At 34.3% G+C, this 26887-nt stretch overlaps 1 protein-coding gene across 6 annotated transcripts in view; it reads left to right on the forward strand.

Moving 5' to 3' along the window:
• The window catches only part of TSGA10 (testis specific 10), a 103749-nt gene extending 88420 nt beyond the window's left edge, over positions 1 to 15329 (forward strand). For 3 of the 6 annotated variants that reach the window (XM_019669227.1, XM_019669225.1, XM_019669226.1), the window contains exons 16-20: positions 90 to 299; positions 8960 to 9162; positions 10886 to 10990; positions 11164 to 11313; positions 14371 to 14704. In XM_019669227.1, coding sequence (XP_019524772.1) covers positions 90 to 299; positions 8960 to 9162; positions 10886 to 10990; positions 11164 to 11313; positions 14371 to 14395 — 693 coding nt within the window. In that variant the 3' untranslated portion in view covers positions 14396 to 14704. Of the gene's footprint in view, positions 1 to 89; positions 300 to 8959; positions 9163 to 10885; positions 10991 to 11163; positions 11314 to 14370 lie in introns of all 6 variants that reach the window. The other 3 variants (XM_019669229.1, XM_019669230.1, XM_019669228.1) reach the window with 2 other exon arrangements.
• The last annotated feature ends 11558 nt before the right edge of the window (positions 15330 to 26887 follow it).

Here is a 26887-nt window from a genome sequence, read left to right on the forward strand (position 1 = left end):
TTGCCCCATTTTGTTTTCCATGTTGTGGTTTTTTTACAAGTTGGAAAAAAATATATATATATACACACATAATAATTTTGTTTTTGCAGCACTTAAATGCAGAAAGGTCTTACAAGTCCCAGATTTCTACCTTACATAAATCTGTTGTAAAGATGGAAGAGGAGCTTCAAAAGGTTCAGTTTGAAAAAGTATCTGCCCTTGCAGACTTGTCTTCCACGAGGGAACTTTGTATTAAACTTGACTCAAGCAAAGAACTTCTTAATCGACAGTTGGTTGCTAAAGATCAAGAAATAGAAATGGTATGCAATACATTTTAAAGTGGTTCTTTTCATATTTCTATTACTATAAAATTACTACAAATTTAGAAAAACAAGTTCCTTTTTTTTATAAAATAGTACGTCAAGTCATGGCTTTCATCTTTAGATTTTATTTTTAAAGTCCAGGAGATTAATTTGACAGCTGTGTTCTAACAATTCAAGAATATAACAGAAACCCTTTGAGCATGTAATTTATAGTACTTCTTTCTAGCCAGAAGAATTATGAAACACACTGACGTACCAATCAGCAAAGAAGCACAAGGCTGATGTTTATCCAGCTAAATTATAACTTTAATGATATTCTTTCAAGCTAAATTTATTTATTAATTGGGTTCTTTTAAATGGTAATTCAGTTGATGGTATCTATCATGGGCCTGACATTGTGTTCTCACTGTGAATATAACATTCAAAAGATACAGGCCCCTGCCCTTAAGGACCTTCCAGTCTTGACATACAAATAATTTGGGATGCATGTTATACTAATAAGAAATATTCAAGGGCCAGCAGAGTGGCTCAGTTGGTTAAGAGCTCGCTCAAGAGTGCAAGCTCTGAGCAACAGCAGTTCGATGCCTGGCCCAAGCTGAGCTGCCACTGAGCTGCCGACAGGTGGCAGGATGGCTCAGCTAAAAAAAAAAAAAAAAGAAATATTCAAGGTATTAGAGAGGGGGTTCCTATTGGGCAGAAGGGAGGTGGCATTCCATTCAAAGGGAACAACAACATAGGCAACGTATGGAGCTATCATTGAGTTCTTGAGTGAATAGTAAGTAATTTGCAATGGTCAGCATAGCATGCATGGGTGAAAGTGACTGGAGATGCATCTGGAGAGACAGATGGAGCCCGGATCCTAAAGGGATATTCATATAAGTTGTATAGTGTAATTAAAATGTCAACAAATTTTGGCCATGTTTACATTTCTGTTACTACCAAATCATACTGAAATTTAAATTTTGTGTCTACTATTTGCTAGGAGGATATGTTGCATTTGAGAATCATGTGTCTAGCTGGTAAGAATCCACTGTTAATATTTTATTAATGAAGTGGTATATGACAGAATTCTCAGACTTCTTTAAGTCATTTTTATTTCAGCAAGAACCTTTTGATGATGAAAGTAACTCATGAATACTCACTGGAAAAATTCAAATAATATGTTCTTAATTTTTCTTTAAAAACATATTTTACTTGGTGTTTTCAAATTAGAGAAGTAATATACATTGTTGTAATAACTGAAACGCTTGTTATTTTTTAGTTTTGTTTTTTCTTTTTTGATGATAGGTATCCTAATGGGTGTGAAGTGGTCAGGCTAATTCTTGTTATATTTTTAAAATACTCCTAACATAAAATTTTTGCCTCGAAATTTAGTCATTTATGCATATATGTTTATTTGCATAATAAGCTACAAGTTCAAGTGCAAGGACTATTTTACTTATCTTTCTATTTTTTCAGCTATACTATGCATAGAAGGACAAGCAAGTAACTTTTTAAATTTAACTTTTGATTTTGAGATAACTGTAAATTCACATATAATTGTAAAACATAACAAAGAAATCCTGTGTATCCTTTACCTGGGCTCCCAGTGGTAGAATCTTGCAAAACTAGTATAACATCACAACCAGGATATTGACGGTGATTCAGACAAGATATGGAACATTTCCATCCCAGGGTCTATCATGTTGCCCTTTTGTAGTCCTATTTGCTTTCCTCCCATTCCCAACCCCTCTGTATCCCCTGGCAACCACTAATCTGTTCTCTATTTCTATAATTGTGTCACTTCAAGAATTTTATATAAATGGAATCATACAGTATGTAACCTTTTGGGATTGTGTTTTTTCACTCAGCATAATTCTCTGGAGATTCATCCAGGTGGTTGCATGTGTTAATACTTCACTCCTTCTTATTGCTGAGTAGCATTCCATGCTATTGGTGTAACATAGTTTGTTTAACCTGTCACCCATTGAAGGACACCTGCTTATTTTCAGTTTGGGCATCTTACAAATTAAGCTATTGTAAACATTTCTGTACAGGTTTTTGTGTGGGCATAAATCTTCATTTCTCTGTAAATGTTCAGGAATGCAATTTTTGGGTTATATAGTTGTTGCATTGTTAATGTTTTAGGGAAGTGACACACTGTTTTCCCAATTGTCTGTACCATTTTGCATTCCCACCAACAATGTCTGAGTGATCCAGTTTTTCCGTTTCTTTGTTAGCATTTGGTGTTGTCACTATTTTTTTTTTTAGCCATTCTCATATGTGTGTAGTGGTATATCATCGTCTAGTTGCATTTCCCAATGACTAATGAAATTGAACATCTTTCTGTGTGCTTATTTGTCATCTATATGTCTTCTTCAGTGAAGTGTTTCTTTATGTCTTCTGTCCATCTTGTTATTGGATTGTTTGCTTGTTTTAATGTAGAGTATTGAGAATTCTTTGTGTATTTGAGATACTAGTTCTTTATTAGATATGTGGTTTGCAAATATTTTCTCCCACTATGTATCTTATCAGCGTCTTTCTCAGAGCAAAAGTTTTAAATTTTGATGAAGCCCAATTTATCAATTTTCCTTTTATGGATTGTGCTTTTGGTTTTAAGTCTAAGAATTCTTTTCATAGCTCTAGATCCCAAAGCTTTATGTTAGGTTTTATTCTGGAAATTTTATAGTTTTATGTTTCACATTTAACTTCATAATTCATTTTGAGTTAGTTTCTGCATCTATGAGATTTAGGTCAATGTTCATTTATTGCCTGTGGGTGTCCAACTGCTCTAGTATAGTTTGTTGAAAACGCTACCTCTTCTCCATTGAGGAGAACTTACATTAGTATGTAAGTTCTACATGTATTTTGTTAGATTTACACCTACAAGAATACAAAGTACTTATTCTTTTATTGAGCCACTGTAAATGGTATTCTAGCTTTAATTTTGCTATCAATGTGTTCATTGCCAGTGTATAGAAGTGCAGTTGATTTTTGAATGTTTATCTTACATCCTGTGACCTTGCTGAACTCGCTTATTAGCTGTAGGAGTTTTTCTGAAGATTCCTTGGAATTTTCTATGTAGACAATTATGTTGTTTGAAAATAAGGACAGTTTTGTTCCTTCCTTTCTAGTATTTATGCCATCTCTTGCCTTTTGGCGCTGGTTAGTACTTTAGTGCTATGTTGAATAAGAGGGTCAAAATAAACATATTCTTGCCTTCTTTAAATCTTAGGGGAAAAGCATTCAGTCTTTCTATAGGATTTTATAGATTTTTTTTAAATCAAGTTGGGGAAGTTCTAGTCTTATAGTTCTGAGAGTTCTTGTTGAATTTTGTTGAATGGGTGTTGAATTTTTGTCAGATGTTTTTTCTGTATCAGTTAATATGTTCATGTGATTTTTAGCCTGTTGATATGATAGGTTACACTGATTGATTTTTTAGTATCAAACCAGCTTTGCATCCCTGGAATCACTCAGATAATTTTAAATGAGAAAGTAGAGGTTAAAGGCAAAAGATCTATATCTCCACCTGCGTGTCCCGATGAAAATGATTTAAAGCACTAGAATAAGGAATTTTAGAACCTTTTATAGTCTCAGTTTTTTTTAATGTATTGAAATATAATTTACATGCCATACAATTTACCCAGGTCTTATTTTTATATCTGCCAAATAAATATACCTGTCTGTTATCTAACTCTTCTCATGAGGAATGTTGAGAACATGAATTCTAAATACCGTATTCCCCATGTATAAGACGCTCCCATGTATAAGACACACATTAATTTTGGGGCCCAAAATTTGAAAAAAAATGTATTACATAAAGTTATTGAACTCAAGTTTTATTCATCATAAAATTCATACATCTCCTCATCACTGTCAAAACTCCCAACCATTAGCTTGTCCTCATCTGTGTCTGATGACAAATCACTCTCTTCATATATTGCCTCGTCCTCAGCAGGAAATGCAAGTAAAAAAAACTACAACCACTGTATAAGACACACCCAGTTTTTAGACCCCACATTTTCTGAAAAAGGGCGCGTCTTGTACATGGGGAAATACGCTATCCTTCCTTTAATATTCTTTAATTATACTTAGATATTAAATTACTAAAACCAGAAATGAAAGAGGGGGCATCACTACCATTCTTATAGAAAATAAAAGGATTATAAAGGTATATTATTAGTAAATAATTGTCAAAAATTAGATAACAGGTGAAATCAATAAATTCCCAGAAATACACAAAGTACTGAAACTCATTTAAGGAAAAATAGGAAATCTGAATATATCTATAATAAGAGATTGAGTTAGTAATTTTAAAACTTCCAAAAAAAAAACTTCAATTATGAATTCTTCCAAATGTTTAAAGGTGAATTGAGGTAAACTTTTCAAAAAATAGGAGAGGAGAGAACACTTCCTGGTGTATTATATGAAGCGAGTATTACCCTGATGCCAAAACCACACAAAGACATCAGAAGGACAGAAAACTATAGATCAATATCCCTTATGAATTTAGATGAAAATTTCTCAAGAAAATACTAGAAAACTGAATCCAACAACATGTAGAATGAATTTTATACCATAATCAAGTGAATTGATCCTAGGAACGCAAGGTTGGTTTCATACCTGAAAATCAATTAATGAAATACATCATATCAGTAAAATAAAGGACAAAAAACAATGATCATCTCAACAGATGCAGAAAAAGCATTTGACAAAATCCAGCACCATTTTGTGATTAAAAAAAATTATAAACTAGAAATAGAAGTCCACTTAAACTAATAGAGAGTACCTACAAAAAACCCACAGCTAACGTCATTATTAACAGAGAAAGACTGAGTACTTTTCCTCTTTCTTGTCAGTAACAAGACAAAAATGCCCTCCTCACCTCTTGTATTCAACGTTGTAGCCTAGGAAATTAGGCAAGAAAAAGAAATAAAAGGCATCCAGATGGTGAAGAAGTAAAACTATCTCTATTTACAGGTGACATGATCTTGGATATAGAAAATTTTAATGAGTCTGCTAAAAACTACTAAAACTAATAAATGAGTTTATCAAGGTTGCATGATAAAAGATCAATACACAGTAATCAATTACATTTCTATATTAACAATGAACAATTCAAAAATGAAAATAAAAAGCAATTCCATCAAATGGAATTACACAAAAAAGAGCAGCATCAAGAGATGATAAAATACTTAGGAATAAATTTAACAAGAGAAGTGCAAATCTTGTACATTAAAAACATTGTCAAAAGAAATTAAAGAAGACCTAAATAAATGGAAAGACGTCCCATCTTCATGGATCAGAAGACAACATTGTTAAAATGGCAATACTACCCCAAATTGGCTTCTTTTTAGAAATTTACAAGATGATATACAATTAATATGGAAGTGCAAGTGACTGAGAACAGCCAAAACAATCTTGAGAAAGAACAAAGTCAGAGGACTAACACTTCCCAATTCCAAAACTGGCCACAAAGCTACAGTAATCCAGATAGTATAGTACCAGCATAAGGAGAGACATAGGTCAATGGAACAGAATCAAGAGTTCAGAAGTAAACTTTTATATTTGTGGCCAAATGATTTTCAAAAAATTGGTGCCAAAACAATTTAATGGAGGAAAGAATAGTCTTTTCAACAAATGGTACCAGAACAACTGAACATCTCTCTATGGAAAAGAATGAAGTTGGATTTTTATCACATACCATACGCAAAAATTAATTTAAAATGGATTATCGACCTGTATGTAAAAGTTAAAATTATAAAACTCTTAAGAAGAAAGCATACAAGTAAATCTTTATAACCTTGCGTTAGGTTAAATACTTTCTTAGATACACATCAGAAACACAAGCAACAAAAGAAAAGAAAGAGATAAAAAGGACTTCATCAAAATAATAATAAAAAAACTTTATGCTGCAAATGATATCATCAATGAAGTAAAAAGACATTTCACAGAATGGAAAAAACATTTGCAAGTCATATATCCAACAAGGGATTTGTATCCAGAATATATAAAGAACTCTTACGACTTAATAATAATAACTTAATTAAAAAAAGGGCAAAGGACCTTAATAGACATTTCTCTATAGAAGATACATAAATGGCCAATAAACACATGAAAAGATGTTCAACATCATTAACAATCAGAGAAATGCAAATTAAAACCATACCATTTCACAAGCACTAGGACGGCAATAATAATAATAATAATAATAGACAATAACAAATGTTGGCAAAGATGTAGAGAATTTGGAACCTTCATACATTCCTGATGGGATGTATGTGACAGTGAGGTCACTTTGGAAAGCATTTTGACAGTTCTTCAAAGTGTCAAAAATAAGATTACCATAAAGCCCAGGAATTCTACTCCTATCTATTGAAGAGGAATGAAAATTTAAGTCCATGTAAAAACTTGTACACAAATGTTCTGAGCTGCATTATTTATAATAGCCAGGAAGTGTAAACAACTGAAATATTCCTACATCTATGAAAGGAAATATTACTCAGCAATAAAAGTAATGAAGTACTGATACCTGCTAAAACGGATAACTCTGGAAAACATTATGACAAGTGAAGGAAGCCAGTCACAAAAGACCACACACACATTGGATTCAACTTATATGAAATGCCCAGATTAAGGCAGATCACAGAGAGAGAAAGTAGTTTAGGGATTGCTTAGGGCTGGTGCTGTAGCCAATGGTGGGTGTGGGATGTGGGCAGTGACTGCTGATGGATACTGGGTTTTTTGAGGGGATGATGAAAACTTTTTAACACTAGAGTGTGAGACTGCGATATGATTGTGCAACTCTTTTAATATACTAAAAACATTGAATTGCACCTCTTAAGTGGGTGAGTTGTATGGTATGTGAACTATTTTCGCATAAAGCTGTTACCAAAAAAGTGATTCTTCATTTTGTATTCTGCCAGCAGAGTATATGAAATTGCCATTGCCCATTTTAATGTTAATAAACACATGCTAAGAAATTTGTCAGTTTGATAAACTAGAACAGTGGTTCAACCACAAGAGATTATGCTGTTTAGTGGGCACTTAGCCATGTCTGGAGACAGTTTTGATTGCCACTACTGGAGTAGGGGGAGCTACTGGCCTCTAGTGCATAGAGGCCAGGGCTGCTGCTAAACAGTCTATAAGGCGTAGCGCAGCTTCCTTCACTAAATAGTTATCCAACTCAAAAGGTCAGTATTGTGAAGGTTAAGAAACCCTGGACTATAAATAACATCCTGTTTTAATTTATATTTCTTTGGTTATTCATAAAGGTAAACTTTTTTCATGTTTATTAAGTTATTATATTTTGTAAGTTTTCTATTCATATCATTAGCTCATATTTCTCATCAATTTATATGAGTTCCTTATATTATTAAGATATTACCTCTATTTCATTTACTGAGTTTATTTTCTTCCAGTTGTTTTCTTGTAAATTTTAAGTTTATATTGACTATCAATGTTTTTGTGCAGTCAGACATCATTTTTTTTTTTTAAGATTTTTTTATTGGGGAATTGGGGGGATGGGAACAGTGCTGGGAGATTGGGGAAGGGGAACAGACAAGTTGCTGTCATTTTTTTCTTCAGTCTAGTTGTGGAGGACGTTGCTTCACTGGCCCAAGTTGGCACCATCATTGCGCTCTTCCCGGGCGAGGCAGATCAGTCGCCGGCTTCTGGACGGCTGCTCACTGCGGCTGCTGGCCGCTCACGCTGGCTGCTGGCTACACACGGTAGCCCATGGCAACGCACTGCCACATGGGCTGCAGCCCACGCCGTCGCCGGCGACTCACCGCAGCCCAGCTCCAAGTCGAGCTGTTGTTCAGCATCTTAGCTGTGGAGGGCAGTGTCACTGGCCCTCATATGTGGGATCCGTACCGGGACCCTCTGGCGTCTCAAGCCAGTTCTTAACCATCGCGCCACTCGGCCGGCCCCAGACATCATTTTTTAATTGTTATCTTGTCTAGAAAGCTCTTTCCCTACCTTCCTACCCCTTCCCCAATAATTTCATTTTTATTAAATTCTCTTTTCTTAGAGTTTTACCTTTTCACATTTAACTTTTTAAAATGCATACATAATTGGTTATATTGTGTATTATGAGATAAGGAATCTTTTTTTTTTCTATATAGTAATGTCTGGTTTTCCTCCTTCTGAAGAAACACTTAACTTACAGAGCATATTCCAGTCTCAAGATAACCTTAAAAAAAATGAAGCTTTCCAAGGATTTATGCAGGAGCGGGAATGTGTCATGATTCCTAATCTTCCCAAACTATGGAGTACTATGATTTTCCACTTTTCCATAAGGTGTTTGTAACTCTCCTAATTTAGGGCACAGCAGTTGTCACAGATATCACCATGTCAGTCTTGCATAAATACATAAATACATATCAAAGCTGGAAATGGAAATTGTTTGCAGTTTGGGATTAATAAATCTTCACTTATTAATGAATTTTCTGATGTGATCAGAGAGTTGGGGAAAGTGATACTCTGTGTGTGTGTGTGTGTGTGTGTGTGTGTGTGTGTATGTATTTGTGGTAAGAAGAAAGACACAATTTCTAATCGAGAAATGAGAAGGGGGTGTCAGTTTATAAGATAACACAGAAGTGTTATGAGCCTCTGATAATCTGTGAGTTAAGTGAATAAAGAGGAATAAGCACAGATATCTTCCTATTATTGTACAGATGGAGAATGAGTTAGATTCTGCTCGTTCTGAAATAGAACTCCTCAGGAGTCAGATGACAAATGAGAGAATCTCCATGCAGAATCTAGAAGCTTTGCTGGTGGCCAATCGAGACAAAGAATACCAGTCTCAGATAGCGCTTCAAGAAAAAGAATCTGAAATTCAGCTTCTTAAAGAACACCTTTGCTTGGCAGAAAATAAAATGTGAGTTGGTTAGCACTATAATAACATAAAGCCATTTTTCTTGAATTTTTGTTTTTTATAGGTTAATAGGATTTTAAAGCTGGAATTTAGACAAATGAAGCACCCATAATTTGCCATTGAACTGAGGACCAGAAATATTCTGATTTGCCTAAGATGCAGTACTTATTTCTATTATGTGTTTACCTAGATTGATCTAAATTTAAGTTCTACCATCACTATTGATTGTTTCCAGTGGAGCTTTGGATATAATAGGATGTCTGATCTAAAACATTGCCTTTAGGAAATATTATAACTGGATTAGAAAACAATGAAATATTTGTGAAATCAGAAGAATTTTTCTACTTATGGAGCCCCCTGGTATAGCTACCTAGTCTTTCCATTTGTCACATAGCATTTCCTTATGTACCTATAATTATACTCATATATTAAGTACCTGGAAGAACTCCAGCAGTCACAGAATACTGAAGACTTACTGCCCTCAGAACATTGATTTTGGCTTCTTTTTCTTTTCTTTTTTTTCTTTTAGAATCCCTAGCACCATTTGCATCTTATTAAATGACCCTGGCTGCAAGGTTGGCTAGAAATGCCTGCCTGGATAGTGAATGTTTTATTCCAAAACTTGATCACCTCTCACAAAAACTAATGGGACCCTTGGCCTCTGTTCATATCTATCCTATCCATAACGCTTTTTCATCCAGCCTCGGCTCTTCCCCCCTGTCTGAGCTTGGGACCTGGGGAAGGATAGGAATCATGGTATCAGGACTCAGCCATTCCCAGGAGACCCTGACTAACTAAGCAAAGGGTGCAAAGCCAAGGCCAGTTTCCTTCAGAAACTGTTTTCAGGTTAAGGCAGCTGTGGCTGAGTCATTCTTTTTGGTCACCGCAGCTGGGCTTTTGTGATACCTTCAACCAGTTCTGCAGGATCACTGACTCCAGCTGGTAGGTGGAAATCTGCCTTAGTGACATATGCCCAAAGGCCCACCTTAAAGGGTACACTTAGTTTTATCTGGCTGACAAGTACTGTCACTTAGAACTGGTAAGCATGGTACACTTTTGTGCCTTAGTCTCTAAGTTTAGATTTCAGCAGTCTACAATGCAGTCCTAGAAGCAAGCAAAGAGGCTAGAATGTTCTATGCAGGCAGCACATTGTGTCTGTCATTATCCTCCTTACCATAGTGGGGCTTATTACAGGGTTTTTGAGGCATTGTTTAACCCTAAGGAAGATCCTGTTAAATTGAGAAAATTTTGTATGCTTAACAGTGTATGCTGGCATATCGAATGTAATTACAAATGTATATAAAGCACTTGGTTGATTTCATATACTATATACAACCAACCATATTAATCATAGTGCTAGTGAATTCCAGTGCTCATTATTTGGTCATATTGCTACTTTGCATATAATACCTCCAAGTACTTTTATAAAAATAATTTACAGTAAATTGATAATATAGATAGATAATAGATAATATTACCCCATCTAAACACAGGGACAGTGAGACAGGGAAGGTTTAACTAACTGAATGTGACTGGCACAGTGTAGGCTTTTCAAGTAGGCTGCTTTGTACATTTCCTACATCTAAAATCGGCATATACATCCATATAAATCACAGTTTGGCTTGGATTCAGCTGAGAAAACATTGCCAACGTGGTTCAGGTACTCTAGGAGGCCTAGCCATATTCTAAGTTTAATCAGCTGTCACCATTCTGTTTCCTTACACAGGGCCATCCAGAGTAGAGATGTGGCCCAGTTCAGAAATGTCGTAACGCAGTTGGAAGCTGACTTAGACATTACCAAACGACAACTAGGGACAGAGCGCTTTGAAAGGTAGGTTTCGTCTCTAGGCAGCATTTAGCCGGGAAAGCATTGTTTCTTACATAACAGCAGATTTGGGTTATTTCACGACGGTAAGGTCTTAGTCTGACCTGCACTACAGTTTTACAACAGTATTAATGATGTCACTGGATATAAAGTGAAAAAGCCTCATTATTTTGCTTTAGGGAGAGGGCTGTGCAAGAACTTCGCCGCCAGAATTACTCAAGTAATGTTTATCATCTGAGTTCTACGATGAAGCCAAATACAAAATGTCATTCACCGGATCGTGCTCACCATCGATCTCCTGACCGAGGCCTCGATCGATCACTGGAAGAGTGAGCGATTTAAGGATCCATTCTGTGGGACCATATAGCAATAGATACAGTGAATATTTGAGGGAGTAAGGAAACAATAACAGTCTATCATGAATAGTGCTATTTAGACACGGCTATATGATTAGATATGTTCACATAAAAATAAAGTATTTTGATAATCAGTTTTATATACATATGCTAAAGTGAATGATCTCTATTTTATCTAATGTTTACATAAATTATATTTTAAAAATCTGATTTTCTTTTTATTTCTACAACATCAATTTTTTTCATCTACTTTCATTAACAAAACACTGGTTAATTATTATAGTACCATAAAAGACATGTGCTCTAGGAAAGTAATAAGCTAATTTTTCAGAGGAAAATATTTTAGATACATTGTCATATGTCACAAATTTTGTAAAAACATTTTTATCTGGAAATAATTTCAAACTTATGAGAATTAACAAAAAATAATACAAAGAAAGTCTGTCTACATTTTACCCATACTCACTATTGTTAAAATCTTACCCCATTTGCTTTTTATGTGTTTATGGGATGACATGTGTGCTGTCTCATTCACTCACACTCTTTCACATGCTCTCTCCCTCTACACACACACACACACACACACACACACACACACACACACACTATTTTTAAAACAACCAGTACTTCTTTTCCAAATCATCCGCACAGTTTTCTTCTTTGCCTCCTTCCATTTTGTATTTGTATGTCCTTTCTTCTACAGTGAGAGGCCTGGCAACACCATACGTTTATTCCACAACATCAGCATGCTTACTCATTTGCTCAGTCCCAGAATGCATCTAAAATAGTTTTCAAATTTCTTCACCTAAGCCACTACAATAAACAGACCAACTTTTTAAAAAGTTCAGGCTCTGTTTGCAGGTCTCCCTTCCTATCCCCATGTGCTGCCTTGCCCAAGCCTTGAGAGCATATTGTCACATACTATGTTCTTAAATTACTTGGATTATTATTTTCCTTTCGCTGTGGTTATGGTATACATTTGAAGTAACATTAGACTCATTTGTTTCAATTTGCTTTCATTTTTCACCTTCCTAGTTTTTTTCTTTGATTTTATTTTTCAACGTGTAGATTAATGTGTTTTCAAAAGTCAAAACTGCGAAAGTAATACTGGAAGAAGTATCAGTCTTTCATGTATGCTTTTTATCCCATCCCTCTAGTGAGAAGGGCTTTTTTTGTGTGTTTTGGTTTCATTTTCAATTTCTAGTGTTATTGCATTGTGGTTAGATAATATTGTTTTTAATATTTCTATTTTACAGAAACTACTGATGTTTTCTTTGTACTTTACTACATGATTCATTTTTGTGAGTGGTGCATGTGTCCTTAAGAAAGAAAATACATTCTTTCTTCTCAGAGTGTGTGTGTATATATATATATATATATATATATATATATATATGAAAGATTTACCTTTTTGATTTTTAGTTCTTTTATATTGTTGCTTAATTTTTGTCCACTTGACCTATGGTGCTAAGAATGGTGTTTTAAAATCTCCTGTTATTAGTATGTTTTTATTTTCTTCTTGTATCTCCTATAGATTTTGTTTTATATAGGTGGTTTGCTGTTTTGTTTATTGCATAGATATTCTGAACTGTCTTATCTTCATTGTGGAATGTGGTCCTTTTCTGACACACTTAATCTTTTTGGATGAGGGAGGGGCTTGGCATCTTCTTTGTCTGGTATTAGAGTTACAACTCCTGCTTCCTTAGTGTTTGCATTTGCTTGGTAAATTTTTGTCTATCTCTTTATTTTTAGCTTTTTTGAATCACTGCATTTTAAGTATCTCTCGTATATGATTTGAGTTTTGCTTTATGAGCCATTTCGAAATTCTTTTTTTAATAGGTGAGTTAAGCTCCTTCAAATTGTTAATGTGACTGCTAAATGTGGTCTCAGCTGTCATATTATCTCATGATAGCTGTGTTTATTATGTGACATTTACTACATTTCTTTTTCAATTTCGTTATTCTTTGAGCATTTCTTTTGATATTCAGGAAGGTGTGTGTTTTCTTATAGTGGTTACCTTTCTATTAATACTTTTAATAGTGCCCTTAATTCTCTTTTTTCTTACTTAACTTTTGCTGTTAGTTTTAAATGGTATCTTTTGACTACCACCTATTATTTAGACAACAATCAATGTACTTAATTTGCTTTTCTCCAACCACCGGTCTGTTTCCTGTCTCTATAGTTTTGCCTTTTCCGAGCTGTCATATAAATGGAATCATACAGTATGTAGCCTCTAGTGACTTTCACTCAGCATAATATGTTTGAGATTTTTCCAGGTTGTTGTGTATATCAGGTTTTGCTGCAGGTGCCTTTTAACCACTGCATAGTATTCCATTGTATGGCTGTCCTACAGTTTTATTTTACTTTTCATTTGGAAAGGATTACAGTCTTACAGGGAATTGCAAAAAATAGTACAGACAGTTCCACATATCCTTCCCCCAGCTTACCAGTGGCACTATCTGACAAACCAGGAAATTGACATTGGTACAACACAATTAATCCATAGGCCTTATTCAGTTTGCACTAGTTTTTACACACACTCAGTTGTGTGTGTGTGCAGCTTTTTTACACACCACACATATCCACCACCATAATCAAGATACTGAATTATTCCATCAGCACCAGGGAATTCATGCCCTGTGATACCACTCTATAGTTGCAGCCCTCCCCTGGCAACACTAATTTCTTCACTAGCTCTCTAATTCCATCATTTTGAGAATGTTACATAAATGGAATCACAAACAGTATGTAACTTTTTGAGATTGGATTTTTATTTCATTTATCACAATATCCATGAGATCTAACCAAGTTGTATGTATCAACAGTTCATTCCTTTTATTGTTGAATATTATTTCATGATATGGATGTATCACAGTTTGAGCAAAAAAACCACATTGTATCTGCTTTCCTTCACAGAAGCTGGGGAAAAATCTTAAGTATTGCCAAATTAATGTTAGAATATATTTTTTTATACATGGTGAAATCAGTGAGTTAAAAATATTAATCTGCATATTTTTTTCTCTCTCATAGGAATCTTTGCTATAGAGATTTTTGACACATGAAAAGATTCTTCACATCCTTGGGGAAGGTCAAAGTTACAAACTGATTTTTGTTTTTTTGCTATATGATTGCATTTATCTTTTGAATGCTTGACGATGTTAAATGTATTTATTAACTTGGTGCCTCTGAATCTCTGTTCTCATGTGCCATATTGCAGTGATCGGAGATGACTTATAAAAACGAAAATGCATATGGCCCTTTCTATCCGTACAGTGATAGTGAGTGTAAAATCTGCTTACTTCACTATGGAACACTGTTATGTTAACTATCCGGAGTAAATAAAGAAGCTTATAAAAAGAGGGAAGTGTTTTTCACAAAACTGATTTCCTTTCCTTTCTTGGTATCTCAAATAATTGCTTGTTTAAATTTTTTCTTTGTGATTTATGCTTTCATGGCTGGAGAAGCTGTGCCTGCATAGGCACGGTTGACTGATGCTCCGATGCTGGCCTGGGACCCAGTATTCCCATTTGGAACCAACCTGACATAAATTCCAGGCCATAGTCTGACTTCAAAGCAGCAGATAGTAGGTGTGTGTCCAGGTTTTTCAATCCATACGATTGTACCACTAATTAACATACATTCCCTACAATTGTGTTTATCCCTACTGTTTTTAGAAAGGTAGGTGATGCTTTATCTGTCAAGAATGTAAGATTTTTAAAAAAAATCTGTATTTTTAATAAGCTTTCTTTAAAACATTAAAGTACTACAATCAATTTAATTGCCATTTTATTTGTTTTTTGCCTGTGGCAGTTGTCTGTTATAGAGAGTAACAAGTCCACTGATGTTTCCATATCTCCCCTAAAATCTCCTAAATCTCTTACCTTTTCTGTCCATAAGCTTTGATTTAAGAGACTGAACACTACTGTATTTTACTGATATATTAATAATTTGTGTTCTTGCCATTAAAAAAAGGCCTGTCATTAGTAGTATTCATATGATATAAACAATTTCTCATTGTAAAAGTCACTCACTATTCAGTGTGACTTCAGGAGTATAGGATAATGGCCTATTTTAGATCTTGTTTAATTTCTGATATTTTACTATAAATTCATGCTACATAACCACATTAGTTTGATTTTTAAAAACATTGAGATTTACTCATCTAGTTCAAAACAGTCATCATAGATTGGTTTAAAAAATTGAATAATTTAAAGTAAGATGTCCTTTTACAAACATTTTAAACAATAATATACAAAAAGTTGTTCTTGCTAATATTAAATAACATATTGATAAATATGCAAAATTAATCTTTGCCAGGTGATACAATGACCTAAGCGCTAGGTCAGGTCATCATGACATTAATTTTAGTCTATCCATCTCCTAGATGAGCTGACAAGGAGCTGAGAGTCGCCTGTCATATGCATTGAACATATGTTGTATGTGGAGGGCAGTATGTGGGGAGAGGGGCGTGAGAGAAATAGGAATGAAGTATGTAAGAAAATATTTCCCTACTTGAGTAAAAGTATACTGTACTTGACTTGTGCCATTACTTAAGAATATTTAAAAGGAAAATTATATGGTAAGTATAAAGGGGCCAACATTATCCAAAAGTAGGAAAACCTCAACTATATTATATGTTAAAATTCAAAGAAATGATTTTTTTCTTGTGATATTTAAAAACATTCATTGCTTTAAATGAGATTCTAATCACTTGACATAAATATATAATAGCTGTTGATATGGTAGAGATTGCCTAATGCAATAAAACACACAATACAAAAGCTACAGCAAACATATTCTTTCTTTGATGACAAAAAATCCTGAAAAAGAGCTCTCAGCTTTGAAATGTCACGTTCAATACAAAACATCCACTCTTGCTAAAGTAAGGGTGTTTTGAAAGAGAATTGTTACCCCTCTGAGTTAAATATTTCATAGGCACTGAATCATAATAGTTTTTTAAAAAAAGATTTTTGGGGAATTGGGGGATAAGAACAGCACTGGGAAATTAGGGGAAGGGGAACAGACAAATTGCTGTCGTTTTGTTCTTCAGTCTAGTTGTGGAGGACGTTGCTTCACTGGCCCAAGTTGGCACCATCATTGCGCTCTTTCCGGGTGAGGCAGATCAGTCGCGGGCTTCTGGACTGCCGCTCACGGTGGCTGCTGGCCACACACGGTAGCCCATGGCAACCCACTGCAGCAGGGGCTGCAACTACGCCATCGCCAGCGACTCATGGCAGCCCAGCTCCAGGTTGATCTGTTGTTCAGCATCTTAGCTGTAGAGGGCAGTGTTACTGGCCCTCATATGTGGGATCCGAACCAGGGCCCTCGGGCGTCCCAAGCCAGCTCTTAACCAACGCGCCACTAGGCCTGCCCTGAATCACAATACTTTTAAACCAAATTAAACCATGTCTGCTCCTTGCATTCCCTGTCCTTGTTTCCCACCATAGAATGTCACCAGCCACTGTGTCAGGTGCCTGAACCCTGATCCCAGATGCCATCCCAGGACACTCCCTTCCCTTCTCACTGCACAACTCAGTCAACCTAAATATCACATCCTACTACACAATATTGAAGAAATTAAAGAAGTCCTAAATAAGTGGAAAGACAGCCTCTGTTCATGGATTGGAAGACTTAGTATCATTAAGATGGCAATATTCCCCAGAACCATCTTCAGATTAAATGTAATCCTTATCAAAATCCTAATGGAGTCTATTTTTTCCTTTTTTTTACAAAATGGAAAAGCCAATCCTCAAGTTATATGGAATTGCAAGGGGCCTAGAATAGCCCAAACAATCTTGAAACAGAAGAACAAAGTTGGGGGAATCTACATTTCCCAATTTCCACACTTACTATAAAGTCACAGTAATCAAAATAATGTAGTGCTGGTATAAGGATAGACATAGGGATAGATGGAATAGAATCAGGAGTCTAGAAATTTGGCACAGTGGTGCCAAGACCATTCAAAGGGGGAAAGAACAATGTCTTTGACAAGCGACGCTGGGACAACTGGATAACCACATGCAAAAAAATGAAGCTGGACCCCTACCACACACCACATACTAAAGTCAACTCAAAATGGAACACATCCTTAAATTTAGTGCTAAAACTATAAAACTCCTTAAAGAAAACATAGAAACAAATCTTTATGACCTTGGATTTTACAATGGTTTCTTAAATGACAAGCTACAACAAAAATAGATAAATTCGACTTTATCAGAATTAAAAGCTTGCTCATCAAAAGACACTTTTCAAGAAAGTGAAAGACAACCCAAGAAATGGGTGAAAATATTGCAAATCATGTATCTGATAAGGGGATAGTATCTAGAATATATAAAGAATTTTTATAACCCAACAATAAAAACCAACTCAATTTTTAAAAAAAATGGACAAAAGACTTGATTAGGCATTTCTCCAAAGATATAGTAATGGCCAACATGCACATAGAAAACTAATGTCATTAGTTAGTAGGTAAATGGAAATCAAAGCTATAATAACATACCACTTCACATGCACTAGGATGGCTATAATAGAAAAGATAGCAATAGCAGGTATCAATGAGGATGTGGAGAAACTGGACCCCTCATACGCTGCTGGTGGAAAGGTTAAATGGTGCAGCCACTGTGGAAAACAGTTTGGCAGTTCCTCAATAAGTTAAACATAGAGTTGTTATATTACCCAGCAATTCAATCCCCAGGTATATACCCAAAAGAGCTGAAAATGTGTTCAAATAAAAACTTGTACATGAATGTCCATAGCAGCTCTGATTCATAATAGGCAAAAGGTGGAAACAACCCAAATGTCCAACAGCTGATGAACGGATAAACAAAATGTGCTATATTTCTAAAATGGAATATTATTCAATCATAAATATGAATGAAGTACTGATACATGTTACAACATGGATGGACCTTGAAAACATTGTGCTAAGTGAAAGAATCCAGGCACAAACCCCACATATTTAATGCTTTCATTCATATGAGATAATCTAGAATGGGCAAATCCATAAAGACAAAGCAGGTTAGTGGATGCCGCTGGCAATAGGGAGGGACTGCTTCGTGGGTACTTGGTTTCTGTTTAGGGTGATGAATAAGTTCTGGAACTAGATGGTGGTCATGGTTGTACAACATTGTAAATGTACTTAATGCCATTGAATTGTACAATTTTAAATGACCAAAATGGTAAATTTTACATCATGTGTATTTTACCACAATAAAAAGAAGTCACTTCCTCATCGTTTCTTTGACTCCTTGTATTGGTCATACTGGGTCAGACTCTCCAGTAAAAGCACCCAGTATTTCTGTTTTGAAGGACTTAGCACAGTTGTAATTAATGACTTGTCTAATATCTATCTGTCTTTCCTTCTGTACTGTAAGATGCCTCAGGGCAAGGGATCACATCTGTCTTAGACATTGTATCTCCTAGGGTGTAGCAAAATGCTTGACTAGGTATCCTATAAATACTTACAGAACCAATAAAGGAATGAATTGCTCCCAGTTCCTGATAATTCTATCTCCTAAATAGCTTTGCAATAATCCACTTTTCCCTATTCTTATATGAATCCAGACCATATGTAGCATCTTAATCTAGAATAGTGGGCAACAACCTCCTATGCGTGCTCTCTGCTTTCAGTCATGCTTCCATCTACTTCATTCTCCACACTGTACTCCACACTGTACTCAAAGAAGTAGTCTTAAAACACTAATATGATCACATCCCCCTCTGACACGTACCCTGTGAATACCAAATGTACCATTAGACAAGTCCAAGCTCTTTCACATTGCCTTCACAGACCTCTCTGATTTTTTTAATCTCTTCAGCTTCATACCTCACCCCTTCTACTTTACAATGATAAATTATAGTTATTCTGAATTGCTTTCAGTTCCTTGAACAGTGTATGCTTTTTTGTCTCTTGACCTTTGCACATGCGCTTTCCTCTGCCTGGATCACTCACTTTTCTCTCCCCCATTTCCCCTCCCAGCCTGGCAAATTCTTTTTTGGCTTAACATGGTGTCTTTAGCACCTAGCACAGTGCCTGGCATATAGTACATGCCTAATAAATAATTGTTTTAAAAAATGAAAGTCTTATTTCTTGTCTAATTTCTACGTATTCTATTCTTTAATTTCACTTATCCTATGTGCTTCATTGCAATTGTATTTTATTGTCTTGTTGGTGTGTCATACCTGCTAGACTATACACTCCCTAAAGGCAGGGAGAATAGCCTGATTTGTTTATCATGGCACAGACCATGCCAAACTCATGGTGGCTTCCAGTTGATATATATTCATTAAAAGAGTATAGAGTATAGGTAGTTAAGATCATAGGTTCTAGAGCTCCATTGCTTGACTTTACATCCTGTCTTTACATTTCCTGGCTGTGGACTTAGGCAAGTTAGCACTTAAGCTGTCTAAACTTTATTTTCCTCATCTGTAAAAGGTATATTTATAGTAGTACCCAACTCAAAATAATATCATGTGGATTAACTGAGATACTATACCTAAAGTACTTAGTCTCAGTACAATGCCAGACATATAGTAAGTGGTCAGTAGATGTTTTTATTTGTTGAATTAATACAGAAATCCATAGATTTGAGACTCGAGAGAAAAGTTGGCTAGACAAAAAGATTTGGCAGTCCTCAGCAGGTATGTGATAGGAGATCAAATAAATGAAAAGCATGATAGGGAAAAACAAAAAGCAGTTCAGGAAGGAAAAGATTAATCATGGTTTATCAGATGGCTCAATTGTAAATAGTGCTTCACAGTCATAATAATTAAGTACTTAATGTAAATCTAAGCAAAACTACAAAATTAATGAAAGGATGACGGAATGGGAAAGAAGCAATGTATGATAAAGGCCTGAGAAGGAAATAAAACTAAGTTCTCTTTTTTGGTAGTGGGAAGTCAATAGATAATCCCTAAAATTGAAAAATCAAGAAATAGTGATGTAAGTATGTTATTTATAGAAAAGGATCTCAAAACAATCAGCTAAAAGAGGTAAAAGTGGTTGCTTCTGGGAGAGGAAAATACATTAGTGGGAATGAGGCTGGCTAGAGACAGGTGTCTTTATAACCTTGTAGAACTATTTGAATCTTTCATAATTTTGATGAAAATGAAAAAGTGTACAAATATTAAGTTTTTGTTTTGGTTTAAGAGAGGTCAAGAGCTAGAAGTCTTTTGTGTCTTCTCTAATCCTATCAGCCCTAAATTATTTTACCCTCTTCTGACCTCACATTAAAATTTTTACCTTTTTAGGCATTTATCACATAATGAAAATGATCACATATTACACCTATTTGTTCACATGCTTTCATTTTCTAATAGACTGTACATGACAGGTAGTCTTTAAATACAGAGGGTGCCAAAAAAATGTATATACATTTTAAGGAAGAAAAAAACTGTATTAAATTTGTAATACTCAATATATACTGATAACAAAGGATGAATACAAGTCACATGGATACATTTTATTGGCACCCCCGGTATATGTTGCATGGGTGGAAGTGTATTTAACTAGTTCTCCACTTCATGTGTTTTTGCTTTGTTTCATCAGATATAATACAGGAACCCAGTTTTTAAGTTTTTTTCATCTCTCACCATGCTGAAAATGTATGAAGGTACTTAATAAATGTAGGATGATTACCAGGTGCGATATCAGGTCTCTAAATTTTGAACAAGAACCAGGTTCATCAGTAATTTTCCAGAACAACCTACATTGTTCTAATGTTCTAGAGAAATAAAGTGGAACACATTTACACCTTTTATACCTCTATAGCACTCCATTTAATTATCTTCATTTACTGAATAAACGTTCTTTCCCTTATTTGTTCACATCAAGGTCTATTTGCCTATGGTGTTCACTGGTGCTGAGAATAGACACACTTTGTTCCTGTCCCTCAAAACATTTCCTTTGAGTCAAAACTCCAGTTCTTCCCATCTCCCTGCTTTCCTTTTAGTAGCTTTATTAAGATGTAATTCACATACCATATAATTTACCTCTTTAAAGTATATAATTCAATGGTTTTTAATATATCCACAGAGTTGTGCAAACATCACCACAACCTAATTTTAGAACACTTTTGTCACTTCCAAAGAAACACCATAACTATTAGCAATCCCTCACTCCCATTCTCCACATGCTCGAACCCCTGCCCTACGCAACCACTCATTATCTTTCTATTTCCATGATTTGCCTATTCTGGACATTTCACATAAAAGGAACCCTACAATATGTGGTCTTTTGTGACTGGCTTCTTTTATGTAGCATAATGTTCTGAGGGCTTTCTATGTTACAGCAGGTATTGGTACTTCATTTTTATTGCCAAATTATATGCCATTGTATGGAGATACTGCATCTTATTTACCTATTCATAAGTTGATAAGCATTTGGATTGTTTCTACCTTTTGGCTATTATGAATAATAATGGTGAACTTTCATGTACAAGTCTTTGTGTGGACATGTTTTCTATTTGTGGGTACATACCTAGGAGGGACTTCTTCGGTCATATAGTAATATTTTTAGGAACCACCAGCCTGTTTTCCAAGCAGCTGTACTATTTTATATCCCCATCAGTAATGTATAGTGGGTTCCAGTTTCTCCACATCCTTACCAACATTTGTTATTATCTTTTTTTATACCCATCTAGTGGGTGTGAAGTGGTATTTTTTGATTTGCATTTTTCTAATGGCTATTGATATCGAATATCTTTTCATGTGCCTAATTGCCATGTATAAATCTTCTTTGGGAAAATGCCTATTTAGATCACTGTCCGTTTATTGTTTGGGTTATCTTTTTACTGCTGAGTTGTAAGTTTTCTTTATATATTCTGGATACTGGACCTTTATCAGATATATGATTTGCAACATTTTCTCCCTTTCTGTATGTTGTCTTTTCACTTTCTTAATGGCATCATTTATAATATATAGTTTTTAATTGATAAGGTACAATTTATGTAATGTTTCCTTTTGTTATTTGTATTTTTGGTGTTGTATAAAGGAAATGATTGCCAACTCAGGGTCATGAATACTGATTGCTGTGTTTTCTTCTAAGAGTTTTATAGCTTTAGCTCTAAAGTTTAGGTATACAATCTAAAGTTTAGGTATACAATCCAGTCTGAGTTATATTTATGTACAGTGTGAAAAAGAGGTTCAGATTCATTCCTTTGTGTGTGGATATTAGTTGTCTGAGCACAATTTCTTATAAAGACCATTCTTTCCCCCTTCAAATTGCCGTGGCACCCTCATTGAAAATAAATTGACAATAAATGCAAGGGTTTAATTTGGACTCTCAATTCTGTTCTATTGAACTATATGTCTTTTTTTATGCCAGTACCACCCTGTCTTGATTACTGTAACTTTGTAGTAAATTTTGAAACCAGGAAATTTGAATTCTCCAATTTTGTTCTTCTTTTTCAAGATTGCTTTACCTATGCTAAGTTGCTTGCATTTCTATATATACTTTAGGATCAGCTTGTCAACATCTGCAAAAAAGGCAGCTGGTTTTGATGAAGTTAATTGAATCTATAGATCAATTTGGGAAGTATTGCCATTTTAATTATACTAAGTCTTCTGACTCATGAATATGTGATATGGGACACCTTTCCATTTATTTAATTTCTTTCTGACAATGTTTTGTACTTTTTAGTGCACCTCATTTGATAAATTTATTCCAATGTGTTCTATTCCTTTTGATGTTATTGTACAATTATTAACTTCATTTTCAGATTATCCATTGCTATTATATGGAAATATGATTGAAATATGATGGAACTATGTATTTTTATAATGATCCTACATCCTGCAATACTACTGAACTTTTGTTCTAATAGGTTTTTAGTGAACTTCTTAGGATTTTCTGAATACCATATCATGATATCATGTCACCTGCAAATAGAGATTTTTTTTACTTCTTCCTTTCCAATATGGATGACTTATATTTCTATTTATTTCCTATTTCCCTAGTTAGAATCACCAGGAAATTTTTGAATGGAAGTGATGAGAGCGAATATCTTTGTCTTGTTCCTGATATAAGGGGGAAGGCATGCAGTCTTTCATCATTAAGTATAAAGTTTGCTGTGGGTTTATCATAAATGACCTTTGTCCGATTGAAGAAGTCCCTTTTTTTTCAAGTGTACAATTCTATAATACATCATCTATATGTCACATTGTGTGCTCACCACCCACAGTGAATTCTCCTTCCATCACCATATATGTTTGATGCCCTCCTTTTAATTTTATTTTGCTGACTTTTTTTTTCTTGAAAAGGTGTTGGATTTTGTCAAATGCTTTTTCTACATCTATTAAGGTGCTTATGTGGCTTTTCCCCTTTATTCTACTAATATGGTACATTACAATAATTTATTTTTGGATGTTAGACCAACCTTCCATTTCTGGAATAAATGCATGCCCAATTGGTCATGCTGTATAATCCTTTTTATGTGGGGAGTGAGCTGACAGGGTCCTCACAGCCTGTGGAACAGTTAAGGGAACGTTCCACCCCCACTGATCCAGAAGAGAAAAGAATAGCTGAGCTGCAGGAGCCTCTGCAAGTGCATAACAAAATGTAACCTGTTTGTGCACTCTGAGAAGTGTATAACAGGATGTAACTTACTAATGTCTAACCCGGTAAACAGATCCCCTGCAGCTGTTTACTGCTCTCTGCAGCTGCTTGCTACTATATAAGCGTTGTGTAAAAAATAAATGAGGCCATTGCTCCGCCATCAGTGGTCAGTGGACCTCCTGATCCCAGCTTTTGTCTCTATGTCTTCCTTTTCTAATCTCCCACCCAGTCCACTCGGGTAGCTTCAGTTGACGAACGGGTCTCGTCATTTTTATATGTTGCTGGCTTTGGTTTGCTAGTGTTTTGTTGAAGATTTTTGCATCTATCTTTATAAAAACATTAGTCTACAGTTTTATTTCATTATGATGTATTTGGTTTTGGTATCAAGGCAATGATAATTTCATAGAATTAGATGGTCAGTGTTTCTTACTCTTATTTTCTGGATGAATTTTTTAAGGATTGATATTAGTTCTTCTAAAAAAATTTTTATTTGTTTCAGGTGTACAAAACAATGTAATTGTTAGACATTGAATAATATTGATATTAATTCTTTAAATATTTGGTTGAATCCACCAGTGAGGCCATGTTGGCCTGTGTTTTTCTGTGGGCAGCTTTTAAATCTATTTTTTTAATTCAATTTTTTATATTCATTCAATCTCTTTACTTGTTATAAGTCTTATCAGATTTTCTGTTTTTCTTTTGAGTCAGTTTTAGAAATGTGTGTCCTAGGAATTTGTCCATTACATGAAAGTTATCTAATTTGTTGGCATAGGATTCCCCATAAATCCTTTTACTTTTTTTGTAAGGGTGTTATCAATGCCCACTCATATCTTGATTTTAGAAATTTGAATCTTATCTTTTTTTACTTGAAGTCTAGCTAAAGTTATGACATTTTTGCTTATATTTTGTAAGAACCAACTTCCAGTTTTGTTGATTTTTTTCTGTTGTTATAATCTCTGTTTCATTCATCACCACTGTAAACTTCATTAGTTACTTCCTTCCTTCTGTTTCTTTTAGTTTGTTTTTTCTTTCTCTTTTGCAGTTTCTTAAAGTGGAATGTTAGGTTATTGATTTGAAATCTTTCTTCTTTTTTAATACAAGTGCTTACAGCTATAAATTTCCCTTTAACAAATGCTTTAACTGCATTCTGTAAATTTCAGTATGATGTTTCCTTTCTCATTCACCTTAAAACATTTTATATTTTCCCTGTGATTTTCTCTTTGACCCATTGGTTATTCGGGAGTGCCTTACTTAATTTTTTTGAACATTTTGTTGATCGCTGATTTTTTTCCTTGTGGTTGCAGAACATGCTTTAATGATTTCAAACTTTATTAATATATTGAGGCTTATTTTATGGCCTAATACCTGGCCTGTCTGAATGGTCTTTCACCTGTACTGTATTCTGTTTTGGGGTAGAATGTTCTATAGATGTCTGTTACATCTTGTTGGTTTATAATGTTGTTCAAATATCCTGTTTCCTCATTGCCAATTGTTCTATTCTTTATTGAAAGTAGGATACTGAAGTCTCCAACTATTATTGTTAAGCTTTCTATTTCTCACTCAGAATCTGTCAGTTTTTGCATCACATGTTTTGGGACCCTGTTGTTAGGTACTATGCTTATATAACTTTTATGTCTTTCTAATGTATTGACTCATTTATAATTATAAAATCTCTTTACCCCTAGTAACATTTTTTTAGAGTCTATTTTGTCTGATGTTTTTATATAGTATTTTAGCTGTGTTATTGTTCCTCCTTGCAATAGTGTGTGTGTGTGTGTATACATATATATATATATATATATATATATATAATTTCAATCTTTTTTACTTTCAACCCCTTGTATCTTTGAATCTAAAATGTGTATTTTGTAGACAGCATATAATTGGATCTTGTCTTTTTTTTTTTTAACCTTAGGCTGACTATCACTGTCTTTTGATTGTATTGTTTGATTAACATTCACATGTAATGTTATTATCAGTATGGCTGTATTTACCTCTGTTGTTTAACATTTTGTTTTCTATATATCGCATGTCTTCTTTCCCTCTGTTCTTCCTTAAATGTCTTCTTCTGCATCAAATGAATATTTTCTAGGGTGACATTTTAACTTATGTAATAACTTTTTAACTATATATTTGAGTTATTTCTTAGTAATTGTTCTACACATCACTATAAATATAAAATATATATATTATATATAAACTTATTAGAACTACTTCATATTTTCTTTTTTATTTTTAGGACATTACAATTGTAATTTACCTCTCAAAGTACACTGAGGATGAAAGTGAAGTGATTTCTGTCCTAAGAGACTATGAAAAATTATTCTGAAGCAAGCCATTTAGAACTTTCTGTCTAAAGTAAAGATACATTCAGAAAACTTATTTACATAACTTAAAATATATAAAACAGTATTTTATAGTGATTTAAGTACATAGAGAATTTGTAAAATAATACATAAAGGCATGCATAAATACCAAATTGAAGTTTGTGTTTACCTCTGGGGACTGAGGAATGCAATGGACTAGGTATGTAGGGGTAATTGGCTCCATTTACATTTTTATAAATTAAAAAAAATAGAAAAAATATCAAAATCATATAGATCAAAATTGTTAATAAGAAGTAAATCTAAGATTCTAAGACTCTGAGATGATACCGTTATATTATTTTCATATTTTCTTTCCTTTTTTTTTCAATACGTATATATTTTTTTATTAATTTCAGGTGCAACTTCATATTTTCATTCACTTAATTCCAGTGATATATATAGCTCCTATATAGCTCTATTACCTCTGTTTTTGTGCTATTATTATATAATTTATTACATATATAATGTAAGTCAGGGCCATCGTTCAGAGAGCTATTGGGTCTTCAGAAAAGTCATGACGTATTTTGTCTATGTTTTTCAAAGGTCATTTATTTATATAAAGAACAAAGATCAATCAATGATATATTGCCTATTTTGTTTGATAACCTTTTGCCATCTTTCAGTGAGC

The sequence above is a fragment of the Hipposideros armiger genome, unplaced genomic scaffold, assembly GCF_001890085.2.
Source record: "Hipposideros armiger isolate ML-2016 unplaced genomic scaffold, ASM189008v1 scaffold_550, whole genome shotgun sequence".
In the NCBI taxonomy this organism is placed as follows: domain Eukaryota; kingdom Metazoa; phylum Chordata; class Mammalia; order Chiroptera; family Hipposideridae; genus Hipposideros; species Hipposideros armiger.